Source organism: Bactrocera tryoni, chromosome 2 (assembly GCF_016617805.1).
Source record: "Bactrocera tryoni isolate S06 chromosome 2, CSIRO_BtryS06_freeze2, whole genome shotgun sequence".
In the NCBI taxonomy this organism is placed as follows: Eukaryota; Metazoa; Arthropoda; class Insecta; order Diptera; family Tephritidae; genus Bactrocera; species Bactrocera tryoni.
Genome location: NC_052500.1, coordinates 52,969,841 through 52,991,528, shown reverse-complemented (window position 1 = coordinate 52,991,528; position 21,688 = coordinate 52,969,841). Strand labels below are relative to the sequence as shown.

The 21,688-nt window shown below is 34.2% G+C and overlaps 1 protein-coding gene across 5 annotated transcripts in view; it reads right to left on the bottom strand.

The window, feature by feature from the left end:
• Nucleotides 1-894: 894 nt before the first annotated feature.
• The window catches only part of LOC120769127 (LIM/homeobox protein Lhx3), a 97,044-nt gene continuing 76,250 nt past the window's right edge, over nucleotides 895-21,688 (bottom strand). For 3 of the 5 annotated variants that reach the window (XM_040095990.1, XM_040095989.1, XM_040095988.1), the window contains 6 exons: nucleotides 5,891-6,065; nucleotides 3,470-3,681; nucleotides 3,174-3,366; nucleotides 2,951-3,102; nucleotides 2,605-2,796; nucleotides 895-1,372 (listed from right to left, as the gene is read on the bottom strand). In XM_040095990.1, the coding sequence (XP_039951924.1) occupies nucleotides 1,179-1,372; nucleotides 2,605-2,796; nucleotides 2,951-3,102; nucleotides 3,174-3,366; nucleotides 3,470-3,681; nucleotides 5,891-6,065 (1,118 nt within the window). In that variant the 3' untranslated portion in view covers nucleotides 895-1,178. Of the gene's footprint in view, nucleotides 1,373-2,604; nucleotides 2,797-2,950; nucleotides 3,103-3,173; nucleotides 3,367-3,469; nucleotides 3,682-5,890; nucleotides 6,066-13,543; nucleotides 14,057-21,688 lie in introns of those variants that run through there. The other 2 variants (XM_040095992.1, XM_040095991.1) reach the window with 2 other exon arrangements.

Genomic DNA, 21,688 nt, shown 5'->3' with positions numbered 1-21,688 from the left:
TAAAGCAACAATGTAATCTGCGAAGAAATTGGTCAGATCGGTTAAGTATAGCATATAGCTACCATACAAACTGAACGATCGGAATCAAGTTCTTGTATGGAAAACTTTCACATTTGACTATGTATCTTCACCAAATTTGGTATAGATTATTTTATAAGGCAACAATGTAACCTCCGAAAAAATTGTTCAGAAATGCACTTGTGAAGGGTATATTAGCTTCGGTGCAGCCGAAGTTAACGTTTTTTCTTGTTTTAAATATCATTTACTCGGTTAATTTAATTACTATTTCCGGGTGATTTTGTGTCATAATTTATTTAACAAAATTTCAACGCAGCACTGAGTCCACATTTCTGCTATGCACACTTTTCCCAGCGCACCAAAATTACAAACCTTTATTGTTTAGACAATTAGGAAAAAAGTAAAAATGCATTATTCTTAACAGTTTTCTTTATTTTTTGTTGTGTGTCAAATAGTTTTTAGGTAATCATGTAGATATAAACATGACATCACTTTCTCGTAAATGATATTTACTAGTTTGTATAAAGCATATGTTTTAATAAATAATTTGCCTATTCTCATTAAGTTTAAATGCTTTCTATTTTACACGAATACTTAATGTTTACTTATATGTATATACAATATTTACATTTATTTATTACGTGGATTTTTATTGTTTCGAACAAATTGTAACACATTTTCCTTGAATTTTGTGGTTTTTTTACCCATGAACAAATCGAAATCACTTGATTTCTTATGAAGAAATACATAAAAAATTAACATGAATAGTTTTTAAATTAAAATACGGCTTTTTGAGCAATTACATTTTGTTTCAATACTTACATACATACAAAAAACATCTACATATACATTTTTATAAATATACATGTAAAGACATATAGTAATATTAAAATTTACAAAATAAAAATACTGTGTAAATAAATAAGTGTAATAGAGTTTGCCGTAAAATGTGAGAATATGCAATTATACATAAACACACACATGCACATGTATGTACGTATGTATATACATGTATTTATTTAATTAATTTATATAGCAATTAGTATTTAATGTTATAGGATTTTGTGTGTGTATTTGTATTCATGATCATGCTGTTTGGCGCGCCAGTACGAGTAGTTGCGCATTTGCAAGTACTTAAGCAATATGCGTGTGTACGAGTATCAGTAATGAACGCCTGGTGTTTGCGAATTCGGATTCGATGTGTTCCCTGAGTCGCCCAGCCAGGAGTCAGGACTTGGTGGAAAATCAGGATAGCCCTGCTCTGGACTAGAATCATTGCTCAAATCCGAAACTGCACTGCCATGTACGCGATGTGCCTTTGACGCGCTCACATTATTCGATGATGTATTGTGTTCTGTAAATTTAAATAAATACATATGTTTATGAAACTTTTTTGTAATAAATGGTTGTTCATAAAAGTTTTGTTTTTGTTTAAATTGTTTAGAAAATAGGTCTTAAAGAAAATTTTGAATTTCTAGCATCAGCGTATAAAGTTGTTGCTCTATTTTCTAGAAAATTGTTGTAGAAATCGGTCGAGCAGGTCCCGAGGTATGGGTTTTCAGCTAACTGAGGATGGTGTCACTCCTATCATCCAAATTGACACTGGTTCCTTAAAAGCCTTCTCTTATCACCACGACTGTAAAATTTATTTATATATTTATCGCACGTTTAGTAGTTTTCAACAAAACCGTTATATTGGAAGTGGGTGGTTAAATTCCGAATTCACCAATTTTCACAGGGTGAGTAGAGATGCCAAAAAGCTATGTCCTCAGCGAATTTGGTTATTACAGAAGTTTCTTAAACTTATTAGTCTTTCTCTCACTCTAGTATGGTTGCCATCGCACTTACATATTAAAATTGGACTCTGACTCGTTTTTTTTTTATTTTTTGGCACAATCTTTGCTTATGTTTGTGTGAAGTTTGATTTCAATATGTCAATCACGAGAAAAGTTTGTTTGGAATTTTTTACCACGAAAAAAACTGAACAACGAGTTTGCTCAAAATTTTATGCTTTCAATGGGATCACGGATACGGAATCGTTGAAAATGCTGCGGCAGTGTTTTCGGGCGTCCATTTTATTACGAAGACAACTACTGAATAGCACAAAAAATTCAGACAAATAGCAGAGGATCTTAACATCCCTTGTGGATCGATTTAACACACTTTGGCTAATGTTTTGAGAAAGAAGCGTAACAAAAGAGTTTATGAATATGACATCAAAATCCTGTAAAAATCTAGCGGAAGGCGCTTCAAGAATGAGCTTAAACCGAAAAACAAAATCAATTTCGCAACGATTGTATAGAAAATTCGATAAAGTTTTGGCATGTCGGGTTGAAATTGGATAAACAGGTAACATATCATTTTTGATTAATTACATATAATGTTTTTTACATAATAATTAAAAAATAGTTATATAAAAGAGACTTTGTGAATACGTCGACAAACTATCATCACAAGAAATAGACGCCAACCCTATCGATTTATGGTAGTTGTTTGCTCGATTCGACACTTTCGAAAGACAGCTAATATTCTTTCCATATTTTTTCGATATAATATTAAGCATATAATTTTAAGTGTATTAGTTACCTATATTTGTATAAACAATATTATCGGGATATGAACCAAATGAGTGATTGTGCCCCACAGGTGGTGGTGATCGACTAGTAGGATATTGCGGTGGACTGGAACTACCGTGCAAATAAGATCCTCTTATACTATGTGGTGAAGCACCTTCATCTAAACCTAGATTGACCGTACTGTAGCTATCGTTACTTAAATCTAGAAAGAAAAAAAAGAAACGAAATAAATATTTTTTATTTTTATAATTATATAAAATACATGTACTTTTTTCTATAAGGTTTTACCTCAGATTTTTTCTATTAAAAACAAACAGTTGTCATAATAATATGAACATTAATATCTAAGCACTTACCATGGTGACTAAAACTGTCGTAGTCTACTTTCAATTCGTCCTTGTCGAGGAATTTTTCCGTACGCGGAGAACAGTTACCCTTCATTGATCTGAAATATTGACTCCATCGCGTTCGTCCAGCATCTTTCTTCAGTCGTTTCTCCTTCGCTCTCCTATTGAATATAAATATTATTACATCACTTTACTATATGAAATCTTTTTGGTATTCGTTTTTGGAAATTACCTATTTTGAAACCAAACTTGAACGACTCGCATGTCCAGTCCGGTATCTTGTGATAGTTGTTCTCGTACATGTCGTGCAGGCTTAGGACTATTATTGTAGGCTGTTTTAAGTGTTTCTAATTGTTTTGCTGTAATTGTTGTACGAGGTCGTTTATTTGGTTGATCACCGTCCAATGAGCCATCTAAGTAGAGTCCTACGAGTAGGGCAATAATGAAGATTAATTAAGTATTTCCTATTTTCCGTGCGTTATAATTTTTTTTGTGTTGTGTATACTAATTTATTGAACACACACCAACCTTTCGCCTTCGCGTCCTCATAATCACGTTTACATATTAGTTTTCTATCTTCCATAAGGTAAAATTCATCACCGGTATTTAGTGTTCGAGAGCATATTGTACATAGAAAACATTGTAAATGGTAGACATTGTCCTGCGCTCTCCGTACCACTTGCGTTGGCGGAATTCCCATATCACATGCGGAACACTTTGTTCCATATCGTCTAGTAGGCCCGAACATTGGAAATGCAGAAGTTTTAATTAGTGCTACTTATTTTAATTTGAAACAGATTAATTGTTCTATTTTAAAATCACATTATATACTACATCATGTAATTATAACTTAAAAAATAAAAATGAATTAATTAGGGGGATATAAATATCTCTGCTGTTTCAACAAGAAGTGCTTTATTTGACTTTGAAGTCTTAAATTTTAGTTTAAGTTTAGTTGTATGTTTTTATACTTTTATTTTGGAAGCTTGAATATTCCATTATAGAGTCTTCAACAACGGTTTACGTAGGCATTGTAAACATTTCGATAAAGTTTTGAAATTAGAAGAAAGTTGCTGCCTGAAAAACTGTGTTTTAACCTTAGGTTTTTGCAGACTTTAATCACTCATGATAAAAGCATGCATTTAGTAGCCCATAAGTTTGAATCTTTACAGATATTTGGTTGGAAATATTTTAAAATTTGTGAGATATTTGAATGCTTTATTGTAGTAATTTCTTCCACATGTTCACTGAATGAGCCACTAATCGTCTGGATCATTTTTGATTATGATAAAAGAATGGTAGTTGGATTTCCCCTGCGAAAACCAACTAATATAAGGGCAGAGTTTTGACTTTTAGTTAACTATTGACGCGCCATGACTTTGCAAAACATTTTGAACAACGTAGGTTAAAGATTTGTCGTCTGCTCATACCTATCTGAATGGCCATTTCTCGAAAGTAATGAGTTACCAAACTTTGCACGAAAAGTCCCGTCTTGTTCGAATTACAAATCGCCCGCCTCGACTTCATCCAATTCCGTGAAAAAAGTCAGTCAAATAAGTGCCGATGATGCCGCCATACCACAATTCGCACCAAACGGTTGGCGACGAAGTTATTAAGCCAGAAATGGGGCTCATCTGAGAAGATGATTTTACGATAAACCTGAATTGGTGAATTTTTCGGAGAACGTGAATTTGCTTAATAATCTTGGGCAATTTCCAAGTATTATACCAAAGTAAGAAGTGACTTGCTGAAATGGTAAACCTTATTGAATACATTGATCGCCACGTGCTGTCAAAATCACGTTATCCCGATCAGTAGATGTTGATTAAGTTGTAGAGCTGAGTAGATTTTGCCATGTCCAGACAGACGGACTGTATACTGGAAGTAGTCCCTTAGCTTTTGAGATATCGATATAAAATTTTGCAACAGCTTTTCCTTCCAAAAGAGCTGTTAATTTTTCGGAGCCGTCGATATCGGATCACTAAAGGACATCGCTATCACATATACAGATTGACCAAAATTAAGTCTTTTTATGGAATTTTTTTTAATTTGACTAGTTGGCTACTTGTAATTTGATGTGTAAGTTATCGCTATAATCTCCGAACAAATTGTTCAAATCGGACCAGGTGCGCCTATAGCTATCATTCAATCTTACCGATCAAAATCAAGACAAAGATCTTAATAAAACATCTTTTTTCCTTCTTAAGTAATTTATTAGCCTTAACATATTGACTGCGAAGCCAATTTTGCTAAATCCATATTATCTTCATAGTTTTAATCATAAAACCTGCAGGAATCGTCTGGTGCTTTCAAAACTGGACAAAATTTTCATGCGTATCAGCGTACCAAGAAACATTATCAAATTCATTTGCGTTCGTCGCACAAAATACTATGACAACTTGAATGTTAAAAAACACCTTTCACATGATTTCGTGGGGCGTTGTAAGTTGACTAAAAAATCGCTGGCTCGAAACCCGTTTTAGACCCATAGTCTCTTAGTTCTTCAGAATGGAATTCATAATCTTTTTGGATCCCTGTAAACCGATCGGCTCTAGTATTGACAGGACAACTCCTTAAAAAAATTTTGTTTCATTACAAAGATATTATCCCTACTAAGATTTAGCTGAGTGGAGAATTTAGAAATGGGAATCAGCTGCATAAACTTAGAAGCTTTTAAATCGTTGGTAGCTTGGAGCCGGAATGAAAAAAGTTTTTAAATTGAAAATGAATCCGCTCTATTTCAAGGAGCCATTGATTTAATAGGTTTTAAAATTTTATTTTTCCCTTAAAAACGCTTCAAGTTGGAAACAGTGAGCTTATTTTATCCCCATAAGAAATATTAAACCCAAATTTCGTTTTCAAAATGTTTACGAAAGTACCCAATCCCTAGTAAAAATTATTAAAAACAATACCACAACTCTTAAATAATAATTTTGTAACTTAACTTACTTAAAAAAGTCTTCTTTACAGAAAAGCTGCCCATTCCGCGAGAAGCACTTGTCATTTAGTTGGGTGTGGCATTCGCTGCATTGCAAACATTTCGCATGCCACGTTCGCTCCAACACTTTCAATATAAAACGATCTAGTATAAGTTCATGACAGCCTCCGCATTTCGGTATAGTAGCTGGAACGAGAAATATTCGCAAATAAATATTTATAATTAATTATTATGTGTTTTATAGAGGTTCTTACATATAAAAACTTTTTTTGGATAGATTTTTAATAATTACATACATATGTTTGCACGTATGTAATAATATGAGGTTAAAAAATTAAAGAGCTGTGGGTAGTCAGGTCGTAATCTTCAACGTGAAACGTTTTATATGTATATGTAATTGGTAATACAATTGTTTTTATTAAAATGTGCAAAATACACTTAGGCAAATTTAAGTTCCAGCTAAATTATACAGCGTGTAACACATTGTAAGTCACAATTCACATTCTATGATTTGAGGTTATGTTGAATTTCTTGCAACAGTTGTGCAAGTTTGTCACTTAAAGTTAAAATTTTACCCTGCTTAATTATTTTCTGTAACATTTGGTGAAATGCAGTAATAACTTTCCGAGAGAGTAGGTGAAAATTAATCATACAGATTTGTTATTTGTTTTAAAAGTCAGTTGAAGAGATTTTTCTCAACACTGCAGATATTCCGTTATTTTTTTATGTTACATGTTCTGTTTGATTTGTTATGAACGTCTATTCATCGTTCGTCCATCATCTAACAAAGTAGCCTGGCGATGCCGGTCTGCCGGTTCCACATTGTGTGTCCAAAACAAGAAAAAACGTTAACTTCGGCTGCACCGAAGCTAATATACCCATTCATTTCTTTTAGTAACTATGTGTTCAGTTTATATGGAAGCTATATGCTATAGTAATCCGATCTGAAAAATTTTTTCGAAGATTATATTATTACCTAAAGCAGTAATCCATGTCAAATTTCGTGAAGATACCACGTCAAATGCAAAAGTTTTTTATACAAAAACTTTTTTCCGATCGTTCAGTTTGTATGGCAGCTATATGCTATAGTAAACCGATCTGAACAATTTCTTCGGAGATTACATTGTTGCCCTAAAAAATAACCTATGCCAACTTTTTTGAAGATACATTGTCAGATGTGAAAGCTTTCCATACAAGAACTTGATTTCGATCGTTCAGTTTGTATGGCAGCTATATGTTATAGTGGTCCGATATCGGCAGTTCCGACAAATGAGCAGCTTCTTGTATAGAAAATGGCGTTTGAAAATTTATCTTAAAATATCTTAAAAACTGAGGGACTAGTTCGTATATATACAGACAGACGGACGGACAGACAAACAGACGGACATGGCTAAATCGACTCAGCTCAACATACTGATCATTTATATATATACTTTATAGGGTCTCCGACGCTTCCTTCTGGGTGTTACAAACTTCGTGACAAACTTAATATAGCCTGTTCAGGATATAAAAAACGGATTTTCCACTAACAACAATCAGTATATTCCATATACATATGTATGTGTGTATATAAATTACCGACCATGGCAGTAGTTGTGTGATATTATTTTTTTTTTTTAAGTAAAAAAATATTCAAATGATTCTCAAATGAATATTAAACACATTTTTATGATTTTTAAATATACATGTGAGAATTGTTTTTACTTTTAACATAAAACGATTAACAATATCCTTAGTCGTCCGTGATGGGCGTAATCGGACCACTGCCATGCCCAGAAAAAGCCATTAACTGAAAACATATATTATAATTTGCAATAACTAAGGACTTAATTAAGATAAAGAACTTAAAGAATTTATCACAGGCGATTGCAGTGGCAAAGCGCACCTGTGATCAAAAATTTTTGAAAAAGTGGGCGTGGCCCCGTGCTCTAATAAGTTTAATGTAGATAAGTATCTCTTAAACCACTTAAGCTATAACAACCAAATTCGTGCAGCGCAAGTACAGGGTTTGTCCGGAAAATAATATGACTGAGTGGATTTAAAAAAATTCATTGGACCAATCGTTACAATGTTTTATTACAAACTTTCAAAATTGGCTCCTTCTGCGTCGATGTTGCACTGCCAGCGCGAAAGTGTTTGTTTACAGCTTGAACGTCCTTAGCTGTTGTAGAAGATATTTACTATGTAGCACAAAAATAAATAATTTGGATTGCTGTAAGACAAGTTCGCAATCACGGGCATATCTTTTGCACAATGTTTTATAATAGGTTGTCAAAAAAGTCTTGCGGTATTTTCGCTAGTTGGCGCTGAAAGCGCGTAGTTCTAGTTTTATTCGTCGCATCGGGTCATGCTATAGCTTTTTGGAAAGCTCATTTCACGCGCTAACACGTGTTTGATTGATTGTCGTTTCTTTTAAGTCGTTGGTGAGATATGCGTCGCAAACATGGAGCAAATAACGAGAAAATACGGCATATTTTACAGTACTACTACGATAAAGACAAAAATGCATCTCAAGCCACCAATAAAATTTATGCAGTTTATGGACCCGATACAGTTTCCATTTCCACCGCACAACGATGGTTTCAACGTTTTCGTTCTGGTGTAGAGGTGGTCGAAGATGCGCCACGCTCCGGAAGGCCTGTCGTCGAAAACTGCGATAAAATCGCTGAATTGGTCGAAAGAGACCGGCATAGTAGCAGCCGTAGCATCGGTCAAGAGCTGGGCATGAGTCATCAAAAATTCATTTCAATTTCAATTTAAAAAAAAATCAATAAAAATACCGCAAGACTTTTTTGACAACCCATTATATATTTTGTATGTCCTACAAATGATGATATCGTATCAACATACTTTTTAAATGATTTTTAAAAATTTTGAATGTAGTTGTTATGAACAGTAATATAAATATACATACATATATTTGTATAACTATTGATTTAATCTATTAATTAATGTATACTAACTCTTATTATCATATTAATATATGTAAGGTCATAAATTGCTAAATAAATTTGTACAGCTGTTATATCTGAATACTTGTATATTCATGAGATATCTCTAATTACATATATTCTTTCCAAAGTGCCTGTGTACAGACCTGTATGTATGACTAATGATCAGATTAAATTTCAATCATTTCAGTAATTTTAAAATACCTTATCAAAAATCCTAGTGTAATTCGATTAGTCCGAAAGTTAATACGAATTCAGTTTACAAACTCGACTAATTTTCGAGAAAAACAGACATTTTCTGAAGTTTTCTTATTTTGCTTTACATTCCATTTCTGTTCTGAAATTAATTATAATGATAGTCTAACATAAAAAAATAAAAATAAATTTTCGAGAAAAGCGTACGTTTTTTGAAGTTTCCTTATTTTCTTTTACATATGTTAGTCCATTCCATCTCTGCTCTGAAATTACATATATAAAATGGTAGTCCAACATATTACTTTCTTCTCTTTCATCTACTTAGATACAGTAGCGGATTCAGAGGGGGAAAATGGGCCAAAAAAATGGCGGCAGAAACTGAAAGTTGACGAAGAAAAACCAAGAATCTGCGACCGACAAACAAAAAGCGAAAATTTCTGCGTGAGAAGTTGCGAAGAATACATAAACATTCCTCTGTTGGATACTAGCGGCGAAGATTTGAAGACGCTATTTTCTAGAAAAATAGTTTACCCCATAATTCATAGTTTTCTTCGCATATTCCTCACACCTCCTGTGACGAATGCGAGCTCTTTTTCGAAAGATTCTGAAACTTCGCCCACATTGTTTTGTTTTGTGAAATTTTTCGTTGCAATACACGAACTGACTGCAGTATTATACATTGCAATAAAGTATGTTACAGGCACGTCCACAATTTATAATGTAATTTTTTCAATTTATTAGGATCTGATATTAGCAGGTCGATTTGAAATTTTTGCATCATAATATGTATTAACCCTGGACGTGCTTTGTTAGTTGATTTGACTAACAATCATCGTGTTTTGCAAATAGCAGCAAAATTACGATCTCCGTCCATATTTGTATCGTTTGATATTTTTGATGGTATGCATACTCAAAACGTTTTGACACACGAGCGCTATTTGTATTGTTTACAGTAACTTAAAATATTCTTTTCGTTAATAAATGGGATTAAATCACGAACATTTTCGCTTTTTTGCAACTTCGATGTGGTTTAACTTCTTAAGATTGTAAAGATAAACTTAATTAAATTTTTGACGAGCTCCAACAAGGACCAGTGTTTATCGATGGTATAGTAAATTCAATTGAGGTCGTAGAACACTCCAAGACGACTTTCGGAAGGTCGTTCAAAATCAGTTGTTGTTGAGGAAACAATTGATGCTGCGCGCAAACAGATATTGCAAGATTGTCATGTGATCTATCGTGGGATTGAAACAACTATAGACATTAGTAGGACTAACATACATACATACATTCAATTTGCATGAACTTCATAACTGTAAAAAAATGTACACTTTGGATCCCATACAATTTGTCAATCGCTCAAAACAAAGCTCGTATCGATATGTCTAGAGAAATGTTAACAAAATACGACAGCGGTGCTTCGAAACACGTCTATGACATCGTGACAGGTGATGAATCGTGGATTTACGCGTATGAGCCAGAAAGTAAACAGCAGTAGACTGTATGGATTTAAGATAAGCCGAATCCAACAAAAGTTGTCCGCTCATGAAGCACTTCTAAGCAAATGGTTGCTTGTTTTTTTGGAAAAACTGGACATGACGCAACCATACCACTGAAACAACGCGGAACAGTAAATTGCGAGTGCTATACAACCATTTGTTTGCAAGTTGATTTTCAAGAAATCAGGAAAGCCAACCGCCGAAGACGGATCACTCTTCACCACGACAATGCTAGCTTTCACATAGCGATTGAAACAACTGCATTTTTGAGCACTTAAAACATCGATTTGATGAGTAATCCACCGTAAAGTCTTGACATGGCACCGAATGACTTCTTATTATTTCTGTACGTAAAACATAAACAAAGAGGTCAACTTTTTTTGACATCTAAAGAGGCGGTTGATGCGTCCAGAACACATGTTTTGGAGATAACTCAATCAGAGTGTCAAAAGTGCTTTGAGAATTGGTGAGTGATTTTCGATGATTAAAATTAGTTTTTATTCTAGAATCCCGAAATATAAAAGGCAACCTATCTACTGATATTAAATACAATGACTTAAGATTTCGATTAAGTAATTCGCTCAGTTCTTGTGTTCACTTGACAAGGTCCGATTTTATAATTTAAAACAATGATTTAATTTTTTAGGTTTGGGAGTTATTACGCTTAAGGAAATTTTAAAATTTTATTGGGGATTTTCATAATGAATCGAACCGAACCATTCATTTAGGTGAGATCACATATCTCGGACCGGCTCAACCGAATAAGTTGAACGAATCAATCCTTCCTTTAGCAGTTCTATACTTAATATAACGATTTTCGAATTTCAGGGTGATTTTATACCACATATATCGGCAGATATGTATGTTAGTTATCTTAATAAAATGCAACTCTGAATAAAATGTTTAAAATTGGGCGAAAACTTGAACTGGCCCTTATAACCAGTATCAGGATTTTCGAATACGCGGTTGACTTTACTCCATATATATTTATTTTTTTTCTTCGGTCACACCCGAACATAGCCCTTTCGTACTCGTAATGAATCTACTGCTACCTCAGTATGTGTTTGAGTTTTTGTGGATTCTAGTTATAATCAGTTAATTTCTCCCGTCGGATGTAGCCAAAAGCAGTAATTATTTTCACTGATTATAAAAAAAACCGTATTAGGATGTACTTGCGTTCAAAGCTGAAGATTGAAATGTTTAATTTATATTAAACAATTAGAAATGGTCAAATCACTTTATTATAAACTTATAACATTTGTGCTTCGTATGTATTTCGTACGTTTTCTAGAGTTTTACAGTTTTTTAACATTTATTCATACAGACTCATAATTAGAATTATAACAGTACGTTACATCACTGTTCTTTTATTTTTCAAAGTTGTATTAAATTATAATAGACGTTTTTAAATGACATTTGAAATGCTTGATTTTGTAGATCAGTTGAAGAACATACTAAGCTTTACGAAGATGGAACTTCGTTTGTTTTTAAAGCATCATAAACAACGTGCGTCAGTAGTTTCCAATAGCATAAGTAATGCAGTTAGCATTACTTCATTACACTATTGAATTTTTCAAAAACAATGTTCTAGGAAATCGTTGTTACAAAAAGTGACAGTTCAAGTATGCGAGAATAATGAAAAAAAATTCTGTAAAGATAATAGCCAGGCTATTTAGCATTGCTATTAAGAGGGGAACAGAGTTTTTAATTTAATTTTTACCTTGAATGCATAATATCTCAAAAATTGCAAGTCGATTGTAGCAAAATTAATGAAGTTATGAGTATATACATATATGTCTGTCTTATGAAGTTTCACCAAATTTCAAAGCTTTAAAGCGTTTTCCCCACAAATCACATTTTCAAAGTTGATGCCCCTCATGACTTAAAACTACTGCATCGATTTTTGTGAAAATTGGAACACTATTTCCATACATAATTTAAAGGGTAACGCTGGAGAGTTTATTCATATTTTTAATTTCACAATAACAGACTATGAGATTTTATGCAAAATATCGCGTTTTTTCCTTCAACGTGTTCTCAGAGAGTGAAAAATTTAAATATCGAAAAATTCCTTTAGTGTAACCTGGTCAAAGCGATTATCTAACTATACAAATTTTTCATTTCAGCCGATCTAATACATTGTTATGAGCAGCATCGCAATTCAACTTATTTTCTAAACACTTCAGAGCAATTGCTGACATTGCAGAATTTTTAATAGTGCTTCTTGAAAATTTAACAGAATAGTCTTTAAAACACTGAAACAGTAATTTCTTTTAAAAGTCGGTTACTCGGCCGAAATATGTTCAAACATTTACAGGGTGTAAACTGAGAGGTTGTAACATCCAGAAGAAAACGCAGGAGACCCTAAATAGATTTAGCTATGCCTGTCTCTTTGCCTGTATATTCACGAACTAGTTCCTATATTTTGAGATATAGATTTGAAATTTTGAATACGTCTTTTTCTCTCCAATAAGATGCTCATTTGTTGGAATTGACGATAACGGCCAAGTGTGTATATGATATACATATCTGTCAGACAAACGAAATATAAGGATTTTTTAAAGCAATTTTTATGTTATAAGAAATGCAGCTGTGAAGGCTATTAGAACTTCGGTGAAGTCGAAGCTAACGTTTTCTTTTTGTTTTTATTCGTTCGCATTGAAAATGAAAGCATTGTCTTTATTTCGTTATTACTATAAAATTAACAACCGCATTGTAAAAGTTGCATTAAAATTATTTTCCGCCGTTGGTGAACTAAAAACGTGCAACACAAAAATTTGACAATATTTATTACAGACTAAAATTTTAATGTCCAGTTCAGTCCAGTTCAGCTATTTCACAAGACGCTTTCTTTATATTTAAGCTGGATCTGTATATGAAAAACAGGGTGTACTTTTGGCATTTTTCCTAAGTTTTAGGCATTGCAGCTGGCAGCATACTTGTTTTCCACTTTAAATGAATTATTATTTAGATTTTCTTGCAGTTTTCATACTACATGCATTTCGTTTGGCACACTTACACAATAAAAATTCTGGCAATTGACTTAAATTGATTGGTGGTACACGATCATCACATTTTCCTCCACCGGAACACAGAAAGTCACTTTTAAACATCATAAGTTTCAAAAGTTCCATCCTGTTGATTTCGAAACGGCACGGCACAGCACTAAAAAACGACCGTGCGGTGTTTGCAACGCTCACACATAATCCATATTAATTGCGATTAAAAATATGCCCACCTATTTTGAGGCATTACGCGCACATCCGTTACACAATACAAATTTGCTTAAATTACAATTTGAGTAATATATTTATTATTAATTTAGCTTTTTCTTAAACAAAAAAGTGGCACACAAAAATACCGACGATCTATAACGGACAAGTAAAAATCGACTCTCGAACAACGGCGAAACTTCAACGCGAGTGCAAAGCACATTCAAAAATCGGCCACTATGTGGATAGTAGAGAATAGTCGTCGTCGCGAAAGGTGCGTCTCGTACCGTACTGACGCTAACCGAATCGTTGCACTACAAGCCCATCTTTACGGATGGACGGTTAGGTTAGGTGTGCTCTCTGCAAGTGCACTCGGTAATTCAGGGGTAAAAACGGTAAACAGCTACAAATACATTTATGAATAGCTGTATGTTGCTATGAAAACAACAACAAACAAATAACTGTAAAACGAATGCAATAACAATAACAAATACGAATACAAAAACAAATAAAAAAGCAAATACAAACCAAGTTTATAACTTTATGCTGGTATTGTTTCCTTTCTTGTTATTGCTGTTCTTGTCAGATTTGTATAAAGTTGCTGACATAATCGCGCGGTGGCCCTACCCTCAAAATCAAGCTGAAAATTGTTGCTTCCAGTGGAAAATGGAAGAAAGTGCTTTGCTGAATCTATTGAGCAACCACCAGCACACACTGAACACAAGGGGTACATTTAACATACACAAACATATATACAACCAAATGTATGTATTTTTGTTAGTGTGTTGCTATGAACTTCCAAGGTAACGTTGGGGTTGGTGGGCGTGAGGTTGGCTGGCTGACAATCTGTATATTCGGTTTGTTGGCACGGTTTAATGCTGTTCGTACCCGTTTGACTTTCGGTACATCGTGAGCGGATTGTGCGCTCAACACTTTATATCGGATGGATGGCTGGCTCGCTGGATGGTTAGCTGACTAGCTGGCTGGCTGGCTGGCGGCCTGTCTGGCTGCTCGACTACACGGGGTAAGTGTTGCATTTTCCTCATGGAGTTGTTGCTGAGCTCCAGCAAAGTCAGTCGGGTCGAATGCTCGTTTTTACCCATACAACGTGTATATACGCACATACAAATATATCTACATGTATGCATGCATGTGTATGGGCTGCGTTGGGTTGGTCCTTCTATGCTTTCGACTTGCTCTATGGACTGCCAACTTCTGCCAGGATACAAAGTGCTTTTGCGGCAGCTTTGTGAGACTCGAATTGGAAAAGCGGGGAAGGGTCGACAAAGAGAGTTTGTGTGTATGTGTGTTATGGAGATATTTTCTATTGCGAGAGCGCACTGAAGCGCTTTTCAACTGATCTGGATTGGTTGTTTTGTGGATTCACAATTTTAGGGAGTGGTCTTTTAAGTGTGTATATTTATTTGCACGTTTGGATGTCAATATGTATGTATGTACACACATACATACATATGTATGGTTATTTGTTGAAATGCGGGTGCGTATTTAGTGAGTTTGGTTTGAATTTGCTTTAGCTTGCAGTTACATATTTAAATACTGTTTTATGTCATATTTACTAGTACATATCTGTTGAAGTGAATATGTATGAATGTCTAGGCTGACGTACAGTTGAATGTATAAAGCACATAAGTCTATCACGCACTTAAAGCTTATGCCTTTGTACATAACTATCGAACCGAGAGACTTACACTAAGTACTAACAATGTGCTACATATGTATATATGTATGTACATATGTATGTACAGGTCTGACTGCTTTGACGTTAAAATGACTTTTGTCATCTCTATTATGCCTTTTTGGTTTAGACATTAAAGTGACCTTAAATTGCTTAATTATCTGCATATGTACATACATATAGATGTCTATAAATAAGTTTGATAATAAATACATAAGTAAATATATACTATTTTCATATATACAATTGCAATTTATCAAATGTTCATATATGTACATATGTATATACAGTTATGTTATGTTCATGAAAATAGTATTCAGAATGAAAAAAGGTAGTATGTTTTCAAAAAGTAGTATAATTCGAATTTAACTCAACTCATGTTCGGTTACTACTATATGCACGAATGTGTAAATCACATTATAATTTGATGGGGCTCAATTCGTCATTATCGTTGTCTTTAAAAAATTCTGTGCAGACCTTCTTCGGTGGAAAAAAAAGTACACGATAGGAGATATGACACCTTAATTCTGGCAAGAATTTAAGCTGAGAGCTGTGTCCCCTTAACCTTCTGAGAGCTAATATGTGGGTGTCTTCTAACCAATTCAGTGGTTTTTTCATTAAGTTTATTTGTTTGTCTATCCTTTTTGGTCAAACATTTCTTTTCTCAATTTTAGGAAATTTGACTCTGTTTTTATCGAACTCAAGTTATCAGTATGATGAGCTGAGTCGATTAAGCCATGCTTGTTTGTCTGTTCGATTGTCTATCCGTCTGTAAATACGCAAAATAGTCCCTCAGTTTTCAAGATATCAAACTGAAATTTTGCACACGTCGCTGCACATTTGTTGGAGAAACCGATATCGGATCACTATAACATATGCTTATATGGAAAACTCTTTCATTTGACGAGATATCTGCAGAAAATTTGGCATGTACATATGTACATATATATTACTGTCCAAGTAATGGTACAAGCGACGAAGAAATTGTTCTGATCGAACTACTATGACATAGCTGAACTTCATATATTGTTCGATTGAGGTTAAATGTACTCATATATAGGGCTAAGCTTACTTGAAGCAAGTAGTGATTTTCTATACCGTTATATTTTAAGGTTTTAAGTGAAGTTGCTATTGCAAATAGATCGGTTTTTTACTCTTGTAACATGTTGCTACGGAGTTTGATAGTTTTTTTCACCTAACGGTTGTTTGTGTCACCTAAAACTAGACGAGATAGATGGAGGACGGAAATTACATAAATTCTATATCCATGGATGACACCATAGGGCTTCATAGGAGCAGTTGTCAAAATTGGACGTTGGGTGTGGAATCGCCCACCTTTAGGTCAAATAACAAATCTCCGGGCCTACTCAACCGATTTCATCCATATTTGGTACAAGGTATTATTTTGACATTTTCATGTTACAGTGCGAGAACTTTAAATTCCATTTGAATCCAGTATACAAATTTGCCAAAATCGGACCATAACTATTCACAGCCCTAGATACCAAAAATGTGATCCCTAGAGACTATGTCTTATTTTATTATGTCTGCACGTCAAAAATTGGTTGAATCGGGTCAATATTTCTCTTAACTTCTATACACCTACTTCATAGAAAGATTTTTAAACTACGGGTTGGTCTTATACCAAACATATTGGTCAATATGTGAATTACCGTAATTAAAATGAGACTAACAGAGTCGAGATAAAAATTGGACGAGGGGCACCGCTCTACCGATTTCAACCAAATTTGGTACATGACGTGCAAAAATTAGCGTAATCGGCCACTAGATACCAAATATTTAGAACCTTGTACCTATAGGTGACTTTTTAAGCAAATATCGATCTATCTATTAAGCAGTCAGTAAGATTTTCCATTTCTTTTGTTTTCAAACATATTCTTTCTTAAAGCAGCAAACTCAGTTGAAACCCATCCAATTCTTCTTTAGAAAAACGCGTCTTCAAATCTTTGCCGATTCTATCCAACAGAGGAAGTTTTGAGAAATTTTCGCGTTTTGTTTGTCGTCCGCAGGTTCTTGGTTTTTCTTCGTTAACTTTCAGTTTTGCCGCCATTTTTTCGTGTCTGAATAAATGGATCGAAAATGTTCCTCAGCTTTTTGTCTTCAATTTCGGAACGTTACAAGCAGCGTATCTATCATATTTGATGCCTTTGCCAGATCGATACATTCTTTCTGAAGAATTACGCTGAATCAATGAGTTGGAAATAAAATATCACATAGGCAAAAAATCCCAATTAAAAATTTAATTTTGCACACGGCTGCGTTGAGTATCGTTACTTTTCCTGCTATTTCCTTATTTTCCCGGTTACTAATTCTTCTATGTTGGAAAACTTGGAAGATAAACCGCGGAGCATGTATCAATCGAACATATCACAGATGGAGCTGTATCCAGCATCCATCAATCTTTGAGTGCTGGGTTTCTGTGTTGAAGTTTTCCCCATTTGCACCCTCTGAATCCGCCACTGGTATATGTATGTATGTATATATAAAATTGCTAAGATTCCGATCCTTTGTTTAGCGTTTTATATTTTAAGGTATTTCCTTGACGTAGATGGCTAAAATGTTCGGTTGCACTCGAATTTAGCCCTCTTTTAATTGTTATGCATTAGGCACATCCTAACTGCTATTAATATGAACATGACTGTGTGTAATATACTGCGTTAATATATACGTATATGCATATAGTAAACGCTTCCTTGGTTCCTCATATTTAATACTTATAATACATACACATTTACATGCATTTTACGGTGATAATTGTATTTTCAATAAATTTTATTTTAAGTCCACATGTAATTATATGTATATATGTACATAGGTTCTATATACATATTAACATATTTTTGTTGTTGAAATTATTTTTGAAAACTTTAACTTGTATCTGTAAAAGGTAAATTATTAATTCTGCCGAATATTTAACTAAGTTTAAAGTTCGACAAATGTTATTAAGGAAATTTTGGATATATTGTAAATATTTTATGACTCCACATAAGAAACCTCGCTTGCCGTGATAAATTACACAACTCAACAAATATACTGGAAATATTTGCTACTGACGTACTAAGAGGTTTATGAGGTATTTGAGGAGTCCTGATTGCGAATTTGAGTTCAAAAATTTTCCATCACGTACAGCTATTCTTGTCATTTTAGTAAATGGTGGTGTTTTGACTCCTACACCCTTTGACTTCTTCTTTCTTGGCTTTCGACCATTCGGATGACATGACTTAGCCAGTGTAGCCGCTGTCTTTTAATTCGCTGAACTATGTCAATGTCGTACATCTCATATAGCTCATCGTTTCATCGAACGCGATATTCGTCGTGGGCAACGCACAAAGGACCATAAATCTACCGCAAAAGCTTTCTCTCGAAAACTCAAAACCTCGACTCATCAGATGTTATCATCGTCCAAGCCTCTGCACCATATAGCAGGACGGGAATAATGAGTGACTTAAAGAGTTTGGTTTTTGTTCGTCGAGATAGGATTTTGGTCAATTGCCAACTTAGTCCGAAGTAGCACCTGTCGGCAAGAAATATTTTGCATTAGATTTCGAGACTGACATTGTTGTTGGTGCTAATGCTGGTTCCAAGATAGATGAATTATCTACGACTTCGAAGTTATGACTGTCAAAAGTGACGTGGGAGCTTAGTAGCCAAACGATAACAGGAGATATTTCCCTCGTTCAGCACCAGACCCATTTGCGTTCACTGCCTTATCCATTCTGCAGAAAGTAGAACTAACGGCGCGGTTGTTCTCTCATCCGAGGCTGTTGATTAGTTTTCATTAGGGACGTATTTATGTGGCGAGTCCCAACCCAACGCATAACCTAGAGTTGGGATGGTTCGCCTTCTCACTTTGGCTAGCCTTCAAATGGATGTTCTTTGGCAACCCAGAGGATACTTGGTCTATATGTAAGGGAATCGTTTCTAACCATTCCCAAGTGAATGGCGATTAGAGAACTTTCCTCACTTGCGTGCACTTCTACACATGATTCCATCCTCCCCTTGACTACCACAAACAAAATCCTACGTGTTAGGAAATTTTTACTATCATTTTCGGTTTTAGTAACTCAAAATTAGCAAGAAGCAGCGTCAAACATCACAGGCGTAAAATGACTATAAACTAGTTTCGTTGGCATAATCACAATGTGTAACACTTTTTACTGTAGTATATATTCCTATATAAATTAAGCAGTTTAGGCACAAATTCTTTTTTCGAGTATTCCTCAATACTCTCTCCCGCACTTCTTTAATAGTTTCACTAGCAGTTGATATAGTGGAGCGTCTAGCACGGGGTTAGCGTAAAAGATGTTCTTTCAGAAATAGTTTGCGTTATCAACAATAATTTCTTTACATAGAACACTGTTAACCTTTCATAAGTAGGTTATACCTATTATAAGAACTCAAAATATTTATTGTGTATGCTAATGGATCTTTTGCATTTCTTGTGATACTCGAAAGAAAAGGCAATGAATTTTACAACGCCGACCAGAGGTTATTACTGCAGATTACTATTACATTCATAAATATATCTATGTAGGCACTGATATATACATATATAAATATGTAGTTACACTCATGTATTTGAAACTATAATTTACGAATGTAAAAAGTCAGCGTGTCTGACATATACATATATATAGAGTATTCACTATTAAGTCGTTGCATATTGTTACAGTGTCTATAAAACTATAAAAAACTCGGTGACAACATCACCAAGGGAGTACCCATGAATTGTCATTAAATACAATAAAATGGCAACCATTCGTTAAAAGTAAACAAGTCAACAATGTCTAGGATAAGAAGTAAAAAAAAAATCCAACCGAGTAATCGTATCCTTACACTTATGTAAAAAGGGCGTGCCGCAAATGCCTCCCCACTAGTTGACTTCATATCGACGCATGTCCAGGGTTGTAAACGTTGCAAGTGCAGAGGAGTCGCGATTTCTTGTAAATAAATACGTATGTATGTATGTAATGAGTAGTTGCAAAAAGGTGGGTGGACTCATTGCTTGTTTTGGGGTGGAATTATATTTTTTTCTCTTTCGCATACGGAATAAGTGAGACGTTTACCCCGATGCACATACATATATGTACTTAAAACCGTTTATTCATATATAATAAGATATATGTACATATTTATAAGGATGCACCGGTACTTGAAAATATAGGTATTTGTATAGTATATACCATGACTTATGCGTAGAAAGTTTTTACGTTTACATACATGCGTACGTAGTTACAAAGGTTGCAAAAATTTTGTATTTTCTAATTTTCGTTCCCCAAAATATAATTTGGCGACAAAACTTTTGTAAGAGAATATATGTATACTTGTATTTGCTGTCCGTCTCAACTGTAAAATATTATTTCAGTTGTTTGACATATCAACTTGTCAGTTGCTGCCATTTTGTAGATTCTTGTATAAGCAAATTTAAGATGTAATATTTTTAACGAATACTTAAATTGTCTATTGGACCGGATGAAGATTGATGAAAATATACATAAGTCTCTATCAATTAAGTGGATATCTTTGAACATCGATTTTTTATTTTACAATAAAACAAGAAAAAACGTGGAACCGAGGCTACAAGCTTCACAAATACAAAATATTCCTTACAAAAACTTGATTCCGATCATACAGTTTGTGTGGCAGGTATATGTTACAGTGATCCGATCTGAATGATTTCTACGAAAATTGCACAATTGCCTTGGACAGTAACCCAAGTTAAATATCATGAAGATATCTCGTCAAATGAAAAGCTTTCCATGCAAGCACTTTTTCCTGATTGTTCAGTTTGGATAGTAAAGCACGTGTGCAAAATTTCAGATATATATACAGACGGACACGGCTAAATCGAGGTCTTAGGTTGTATACATACATACATATAACACAACTTATGTTGTGAATAACTGAAAAGAAACCTGCCAACATACTGGATCAAATTGAAATGTAAATTTTTAATTTATACTTCGCGTGTTTTTCGAATCAGTAAATAACTTCGGGCGCCCGGGGCCAAGGATGTTCTGCCGCCCCCCTTATCTACCTACCCACAAGTTTCATGAGGTGGTTCGAACAAAAGTAAATTTTTACAAAATATCTTCGATATTAAGTATATAAAATTTAGGAACTAGAAGCCACGTAAATTCTGAAGTTCCAAAATTCTCACAATACGAGGAAATTGATAGTGAATTTACAAGAAATTTTATTAAAAGTCATAGAAAAAATCGATTTTCGCCATATA